The sequence below is a fragment of the Raphanus sativus genome, chromosome 4 (assembly GCF_000801105.2).
Source record: "Raphanus sativus cultivar WK10039 chromosome 4, ASM80110v3, whole genome shotgun sequence".
Classification (NCBI taxonomy): Eukaryota; Viridiplantae; Streptophyta; class Magnoliopsida; order Brassicales; family Brassicaceae; genus Raphanus; species Raphanus sativus.
The window spans coordinates 25300270-25309656 of NC_079514.1; the positions used below are offsets into that span (position 1 = coordinate 25300270).

The 9387-nt window shown below is 35.2% G+C and overlaps 1 protein-coding gene across 1 annotated transcript; it reads right to left on the reverse strand.

Annotated features, from left to right (window-relative positions):
- Positions 1–3693: 3693 nt before the first annotated feature.
- On the reverse strand, positions 3694–9022 carry LOC108841898 (lysine-specific demethylase JMJ29). The gene is made up of 12 exons (XM_018614682.2): positions 8812–9022; positions 7916–8610; positions 7736–7851; positions 7543–7642; positions 7330–7462; positions 7081–7144; positions 6279–6993; positions 5830–6159; positions 5448–5744; positions 5298–5370; positions 5130–5215; positions 3694–5015 (listed from the first exon to the last, which is right to left on the reverse strand). The coding sequence occupies exons 1-12, from the start codon at positions 8813–8815 to the stop codon at positions 4671–4673; spliced, it is 2958 nt and encodes a 985-aa protein (XP_018470184.1). The 5' UTR covers positions 8816–9022; the 3' UTR covers positions 3694–4670.
- Positions 9023–9387: the final 365 nt, after the last annotated feature.

Genomic DNA, 9387 nt, shown 5'->3' on the forward strand with positions numbered 1-9387 from the left:
GTATTTTCAATGAAAATGTTTTATATTTTTCTATTTTATCCATATTTTTAGGTCATTAGTTAACAAAAGATAAGATAGTGTATTAGTTAAGGGTATAATTGAAAATTTAATGAGTCAAGATGAAAGGAGTATTTGTTTAGTTCTATTTTTTTGCTCTATCAAAATTCTTTCTAAATTTGTTTAGTACTAAGTGGAGAACATTCGAAGACCTGAGTTCATTTTGGACCGTAAGATGGGGAAGCGTCAAGGGAGAGCTGTAAAGTTGGTGTTAGTAATGGGAGGGGCAAAATGCAGAAGAAGCAACATGGGAGTTTCTTTTTGATTTGCAGAAGAAGTACCCTGTGATGGAGCTTTGAATCTCGTGGACAAGTTTCTTTAGAGAAGGGAGATTTGATACAGAGAAAACAGAGTGATGATGACGTGGCAAGGAAGTTAGAAGGGGGGAAGTCGTTATCAGCTACAACAAATAGGAGGTCGACACGTGTGAAGTTCGTTAGGATGTTGTAACGGAAACATAGTATATATAAACTCTGTTTCTGCATCTTTTGACTTTTATTGAAAATTGTATGAACATTCTTCTTTAGTCTTGAAAAAAATCTGGAAATTCTCTGATCATTTTGTTTTAAGATCTTTCTCAAATTCAGATCCAACACACTTGATCTACAAACTATTGTTTCATGAACGGTAGTTGATCATAGAGAGAAACTACGTTTATCTCTATCAATACATCATCCGAGCTAGAATCAGGCCAAAAATCTCTAACAATTTATAAGCCTTGGGACACGGAACCTCCGCTATCCGCCACCAAAACTTTGGTTATATGTGAGTATAATCTTTTTTTGGAAAACACGTTGAATATTAACCTTCGTACATTTAGAAAATGTTATCTAAAAATTTGGATATTTTTCTTTTGAAGAAGCAAATATATATGTCTACCAAAAGATAAAAAAACCTTTATAATGACAAATTAAGGATATCTATGTGCTTATCTGATCACAGAAAAGCCAATGAATGTCATAAAAAGAAATACTAAAATCCAAATGTGACTTAAGTTGTCATCTCGATGACTTTTTTACTCTTTCTAATATGTAAACAGAATATGAGAATCCTACACAACAAAGACACAACAAAGTAGCTCTGTGTAGATGTCACACAGAAGCTGACTTCAACTATTGGGGCATTGGTTTGGTCCCTTCTGGTAACGTCTCAAGCTCTATGAGAGCTTGCTCGATCGCATAGATCACCATCTTCTTTATCTGTTACACGAATAAAATTAAAAAAAAACCATTAAATGGTCAGTGAATAAATTTAATGGGAGAAGAATGAAATGCTTTGAATATGTCATCTTTCTTCTATATGTACAAATGTACTAACGGAAAAATATATACCCGATCAAGATACTCACCAGTATTTCAAGATTTCTGTTTTTCTTTCATCGAAATTCATTTTAGCAAGAGAATATATTTTCTATTTAGCAAAAAAAAAGAGAATATATTTTCTATTGAATGCTACAGATATATATATATATATATATATATATATATATATATATATATCTCTATATAGTAACATTATAGCTTTCCTTGTAAAAATGTTAAATTATAGATCTTGTCATCGGCGGAGCTAGTAATTTCTTTCACTAGATCAATGGTAACATAGCTACCTAGAAATGTTAATATAGGTGCAATACTTTAAATTAAAGTTTAAGCAAGGAGGTCAATTATACATGAATTAACCAATTTTTTTTCATTTTACCCTAAAATAATTTTAATATAATTATGTAAACAACCAAAACAATAAATATCATCGGGGTCAACCCCTTCATCCTCAAGTAACTCTGCCATTGACCTTGGGTTGTCTAGATTGTACTTACGCACAAAATATACTCCTTCCGTTTTTTTTCTAAATGACGTTTAGAATACTCCCTCCATTTTCTTTTAAATGACGTTTTAGCATTTTTTTGTTTTAATATATTTGACGTTTCCAGAAAACAATGCAAAATTTAATAACATTTGACTTCTTTTTACCCTTGCATTATTCTTTTAAAGTGGAATAACTCTATTTTTTTGTCTTACGAGAGATGATGATTAATTGATGGAAGAGGGTATAAAAGACTATTGTATTAGGTGCCTAAATTTGTGTGAAAATCATACAACGACATCTAAAAGAAAACAGAGGGAGTATTTGTTTTCTTTCAATATAGCTGGCGTTCTCGGAAAACAATGCAAATTATAGTAAGATATGTCTTTATTTACCTTTATACTATTGTTCTCTCGAAATGGAATATGTATTACGAGAGATGATAATTAATTGGTGCATAAGGGTAGAAATGATATTGTATTAAGTACCTTAATAAGTGTAAAATTCATAGAACGACATGTAAATGTAAAAGAAAACAGAGGGAGTACTGTTGTATTCCTAAATTTTCGAATTTTCATCACAACTCTGATGGTTGAAAATAACTTCGATCAAAGTTTCGTAAAATATAGCCATGACCATATCAACTCATGTAGCAGAAGCTTTTAAGAAAATGCCCGGCCTTGCAGGAACGTTGAAGGCCTGAGCTTGGATTTCTTGTCATTTTTGCTTCCTTCTAGTTGTACAGTTTGCTCGTGTAGCAAATGTCATTGTCCGGAAGGGTTTATCCTCATGCCGTCCTTCTTTTCAAAAATTGTATTTATGTTCCAGCTCTTTTGGTATCGTGAATCTTTTCTTTTTTTTATCTTTAGACTAATCCTGCTTATTTCAGCTTTGGTTTATTCGATTTCTTCTTTTGAGTTATTGCTTCTACGCATTGATAGATACTCCGCTGGCCCAGTTCCCGGAGAAAATATAGTTATTCCCCTCCCCCCCCCTCCTCTTTGTTTCTCTCTTTTGGATTCTTGGATAAGATTGGTTTCGTTATCAACTCGCCAATTTTGTTTTATCCTTTTTTCTTTTGGCCAGTTGAAATATTATAAAGATAAGAGGAATCCGCAATGTATAATCTAAAATATAGACCTTGAAACTAAGTGAAGGTTATTGATTACCAGATTTTAATAGACTCCGGATCTCAAACAATTCTCTCCATTCTGATGATTCCGCCGACTTGGTTTCTTACCTTTAAAGTGATTTTTGTATCGACTCCACCTTTAGATATACATTTCCTCATGAATGAAAAAAATGATCTACTTTCATTTTGTATTTTGTCTTAAAGTTTTGGGCTCCTTCATACTCAGTTATATCTTATTTTGGGATGTTTGAGTCCGCCTTAAGATTTCCATATTTAAGAATTCCGGAACTCTTTCTTATGTAACTAGGATCATCAAAAACGAAATGTTTCTACGGAAAATACCATTTATGGGTATTTCAATCCATCATTATGTTCAATAAAAGGGATTAGGAAAAATGCATTAAAGATGAACCTCTTTCCATGCGGTAGTCAAAAATTCTTGGCGGTATCGAGCTGTTACAACTTGTTCTTCTTGAATGTCCCGATTAAGAGCTTTACCATCACAGCCTCATTATTTTTTCCGTCTATTGCATCAAGGAGTGCAACCCGATTTTACTTAACTAAGTCCTATTTGTTCGACGAATGAGAGTCCGATTTAGGGAGTTTTCTTTACCTAACTTCTTTTTGGATAGAATGGAAAATAAAATCCTTAACAGAACACCGTCATCCATTCAATGATTTTTAAATACTCACAAGGAATATTAGTGGATTCGAAATGAACTTTCATATTAAAAATATAAACACAAGTCAGAAAAAAGCTCGTGGATTTAAAAAAACTAAAATAGGCAAACACTAACAAGCTTTTTCATTTCCACAAATGGAGAGGATGATGACTAATTGATGAGTAATTAACTCGATGATCTTCCATTACCACCCCTTGTTGTAGTCAAACCTATAGATCCTTGAGAAAGTGAAAGGAAATCGGACTCGCGCACACATACTGACAACCCACCCATTATAATGCTCCATCTATCGGCGAGAAAGTCTATGGTATGGTCCGTCATACCATCTCGATGATTCCATAATTTGAGGAGTTAGTAAACAAAGAGCTAGCAATCCATTGGATGCATTGGAAGTCCTATCAATGTCCACACAAGACAATGATGCAGCAAGCACCAACTATTTTGGGGGTGCACTTAACCTAAACTTGAGACTTTGTTGGGTGTGGTCACATGGGTCTTACAACAACCAAAACTCATATCCCAAGCAAAGAAAACTCATTTATGCAACCCAATGTTTTTCGTAGAGACTAGGGATTCAGTTTCAGAGACTAATCATCTCTGCAACCTGAAATCCTATATTAGTTGTTGGACATTCTACAAGCAACTCAGAGATCCTTCTCTTTATTGTTGAGACAATATTCTAGGGGTGTTCATCCTCAATTTTGACTAATAATATTAATACATACACACAGATCTGAACTCATGTCATCATGATTTTGTTTTTCAGGCCTATAACAATGAATCTCTTGAGAACCATATTTCGCTTAGGGCCTCACTTGTTTACAGTTTGTGTGTTGACTTTATGTAAGGCAAAGAAAAAGATAAACAGTAGATATTTTTTAAGTAGAAAATAAATTATAGTCGGATTAAGATGTACTCTTAAAATAAATTTTGAGATTTAAATGTATTTTAGTATTTATATATCAAAAACTAAATAATTTTGGTCATTTTCGGCTTTAAAACGGTTTAGTCTTTTGATGTGGGTTTAATAAAAAAATTGATTCAGAGTAAACCGATTTGTTGTAGGTTCTGGTTTGGTTCAAATGCACATCCCTACTATTTGGATCCAGAAATCCAAGAATAACCCGGATAACCAGCATCAACCATATATATAGATGCACAAACACACAACAACAACAACAAAAACAGACAATTAATTGGTAAATAGAGAAAAGACTTGCCTCAAGTTTGTCCTCTCTGGCCTTATGGTTCTTGGGAAGTTGGCGAAACTCTTCTGTCAGACGCAGACACTCATTGATGTTTTCTGGTGAAACAAAGTCTACTGCCACTTTTGTACACGACTGTCCCAAAAAATTGCCGACCATAAAACATGTTTTCATTAGATTCTTAACTAGAGAACAAATTGGGTGACAGTTTAAAGTTGAAGAAGAAAATAAAATCAATGAGTAGTTTACCTTCAGATTCCGAACTTGATGAGGACAACCAGCAGGAATAAACACCGCTTCTCCTAGATTTTGCACGAACGTCCACGGTTCAATCCCTACAATTTCAGACAGAACACTTAGCTTGTCAATACAGAGTCAGAAAAAGAGAGCAATACACATGGTTGTTCGGTTACATACCGAACTCTGCCTTGAGTTTTCTTTTATGCTCAACGGTTAAATAGCATGATTGGTCATGTATTGGATGATAGACCTGAATAATAAAAAATGTCGAAAACTCTTCAGTACCTGGAGAGTAAATTCAGTTCTTGCCGATGGGTTTTCTTTTACCTTTGTAACTGGACAACAATAATCATGTCTAAACTCTTTACAATGCTTCCTTAGATACTCTTCTAACTTAGGAACATCTTCTCTCCTAAATATGTCCCAAAGAGCACTTCCCTTTTCATCATTTTCATAGCTCAGAACCTCTGGAGTGTTCAGTTCTTCTTCCTGTTTGCTACATGCAAACCCATTTCCATGTTCTTCCAACATGTTCTGTTCCTTGTGTTTCTGTTTTATATTTTTAACTGCAGATATCTGTTCTTGACTTAACGTTACTTCAGCCGTATGCGTCAGTATATTAACCTACACAAAGTTCAAAGTAGTCAGCGATTCTTTAATTTGAACCATTAAAACAAAAAAAACAAGAGTGTAAAAACAAAGCTTTTACCGCATCTGACATATCACAGTGAAGCTTAGTCACGGAATCGCCTCTACCAAGCTCATATGGAATCCCATAGGCAATGTAAGTTTTTGGACCCAAGTCTGGTTTGATGAGTCCTTCAGGAAGCTTCGCTGCAATGTTTAAAATTCCGGTTCTAGGATCGCTGTATTCTTGGAAGGGTAATGCAGATATGAACTCATCACAGTGACGAGGTAAAAGATCTTCAAATTTATCAGAAGGAGGCCAGTCCTTTAGCTTCAACATCTCAGGCCACAAGTTTTCATATGTTCTTCCCTTCCTGTAACCTTCAAAGAAGTGACGACTATTGACCTCCACCTGAAATTAAAAGATTCATTTAATTAACAACGAGATCTGTTATCATTTTATAGTATGTGAATTTAGAATCTAAACTAATATATACCTAAAGTTCAAAAAAAAAAAAAACTAATATATACCTCACAGTTGGATAAACAATCAATTGCTCTGACTTGAGACATCTTAGAACTTGATGTTGATGAATCTGCATTTTCGCATAGAGCACGCCACATAACCATCGGCTCCCAGCTTAAGCCAGGTGTGTTACAAAGAGAGTTCCTGACAATTACTGGTTCACCTTTAGCCCAATGCTCTTGAAAATGAAGAAGAAGCTCTTCTTCCTTCAAGACATCAAGAGAATCAGGACAGAAGAGGTAGTTGTCGCTTGATCTGGTCCTAGAAGCTGCTTTCCTTCTCATATCTGTCTCCAAGGCAGAACACTTACAGTTCAATTCTCTAGGGAGGCTTATAATGTATGAAGCCAAGAGAGTCTCTGCCTTTTGTTCCAAGTCTGACATCTTCATCTGTGGTAGGATTCGCTTAAGCTCTAAAGTGTATTCGCCACAACCGCCTAGCTCTTTTGGTGCACAAGTGATGCTTCCGTTAAAACCGGCATTCCACTGAGGGGATGGTTTAGCTTCTTCGTCCTCCTCAGCAGATACAGAAGAGGAGCTCGGCTCCATATCTAGACCACCATACATGTACCTGTATCCTTTGTCAACATAGTTTAACTTCATTTCAGGGCGTTCAGAAATCGATCCTTGGCGAATCTCTTGACAGCATTTCAAACAAAGCTCGTAAGAGCACTTGGGACAGCTCCGGTGCAGGTCAACGATTGAAGTTGCGCAATGATCACTGTAACAGAGATGATTTTCAGCAAGAGCCTCTAGAGTTAAGCGATTGTTAACTAACTCCCTATTAGATAACTTTGAGTGTGCTTACCAGAATACACGTTCATCACAGTGGCTTACTGCCCTTGTTACGTCAACTTCGGATGGCAGTACTCCTGCATAAAAACAAAAATATAAACATTTTCTAACAACTGTAATAAAAGAAATGTCTTGTATAATTTTGAGGACGTGTGTGTGTATATATATATATATATATATATAACCTCCAAAGGGACCAAGGCTAATGTGTTCTTAGGGCTGTGCCCAATTACAGCCTTGCTTATTAGCTTAAGATTCATACCTTGAACATTTGCCTCAATTTCAATCTCTTCACTCTGGGAATCAGATAACGTTTTCAGAAATGGAAGCATCAGTGAAATCAAGTATTGGAGATGGTGGCGTCTTTCAGAACTTGAGAGTTCCTTGTTTGATGTCTATTATTTAAGACAAAGATATTAGTTAGAAAAGAAACAATCCATATGTCAATTCTTCTGCAAAATGTAATATGTGATACCTTGATTAAACCATTCAAATGCAAGCATCTGCTGCAGTTACAGTTCTTGCGGCAGAAAGGACATTTGTCAACAACATCATCCTCAGATAACTCTGGATACCTGCAACAAACAAACCACACACAGAGTAATCATTTCAAAAGGTATGTTTCTTACGAGAACAGAAATATATTAAAATTTAGGACAGAAACTAACCATTTCCTTGTACATTGAAGACAATACATGGTGTCTTCACATTCGCTGCAGATGAGAAGAGTTATATTTTCCCCTTTCAAGCACTGGTGGCAAATTGCATGCCGTTCCTTAGACTCCTGCGCAAGACAAAAGATAGTTATAAGTAACACTGTTTATTCTCTCAAGAAACTTTTTTTTTACCTTTGGAGTATTATTCATGGTTTTGGAGTCATCAGAACTCCCAATTTTCAAAAGGGAATCTGAAGCTGGAGAACGTGACTGAGAAGAACTGGCAACTGTGACATTATCAGGACTGTTAGAAGCTCCCCTTCTACTTAGGGACGTTGCTTTGATAATAGAAATGAGTTCAACTTCTTCTTCCCATTCCATGTCCTCTTCCAGTTCTACTTGGCGCCTGTCTTTCCTTTTACTAGTGAATCGTCGTCCCACTGACTTCTTTTCAGATTGTTTTTTTGCTTTGCTTTTGTCTTTCCTTCTACTACTGAATCTTACAGAACTCCCATTCTCTTCTAGTATTGTGCAATCAATTTCTTTTTTGCCCTTATCTTCTATATTTTCTACAGTGGTCCTCCTCCGCTTAGTAATCCAATCAATTAACATGATATCATCATCATCTTTAGGAACAGCTTCAACTTCATCACTGGCTTCAACTTTGCTGCTTCTTTTTGCAAGCGCTGAAGCGTGATCAACTATCACCGAATGCTTTCTTTTCCGACAATAGACTCTAGATATCACAGGCTTGGAGCTCGTGCAGGCCTCATCTCCCCTCATACTAATACTACCTCTCTTCCTCTTGGTCGACCAAGAATATTGAAAATAAATTGGAGAACTCTCTATCAGACTATAATGCTCCGAACTAACACTCCCCATTTTTGCTGCAAAACAAAAGAAAAAAAAGAGAAAAAAAGATTATGTAGCAAAATAGACCAAAAAAAAAATTGCGAAGATTTTCATTTTCCACATGACTCGCCAGAAAGTAGAAAACAAGCAACATTCATCGTTCATGATCACAATTTAATAAAACATAGAGATATCTTTCGACTCATAATTAAAGCAGAGATGGAACAAATGTTTACCCATCAGTGTTGGGGGCAACGATGATTCAAGCCGAACTAGATTCCAACTACAGAATTTAGCTGATAAGATTTAAACAAAAAATTTAAGAGTTCTCAGAATTTGCAGTTTAACTCAAGACAAAAGGTTAAGACGTTTCTTCTTCCCCTTTCCTTTTTAATTCTATGGGCACGGAAATTAAAGAAGCATCGCTCACGGTTAAAGCGTACTTACTCTAACTCTAACGCCTTGAGCCAACAGGATTTCTCCCTGGAGTCCACGCTACTAAATGGGCATGTGACAAAAGTCATTAATAATCTTTTTTTTACTTATATGTTAATAACTCTTTTTTGTTTTAAAATCTTCAGGTGTTAATTACAAAGAGAAAGAAATATAAATGAGGAAATATAAAGATCTAGTTCTAATTAATACGTTTACTTTGCTGACTAGAAACAGTGTCCAAATTAAAATTACTTTAGATAACCATTACTTCATTTCACATCAAATCTGAAAAATCAAGTCAAAATTAATTATTACTTTTTCGGATTTACTTCTATTCTAGCCTGATTTTGTTTGCATTTAAAGAGACTTTTTTTTTA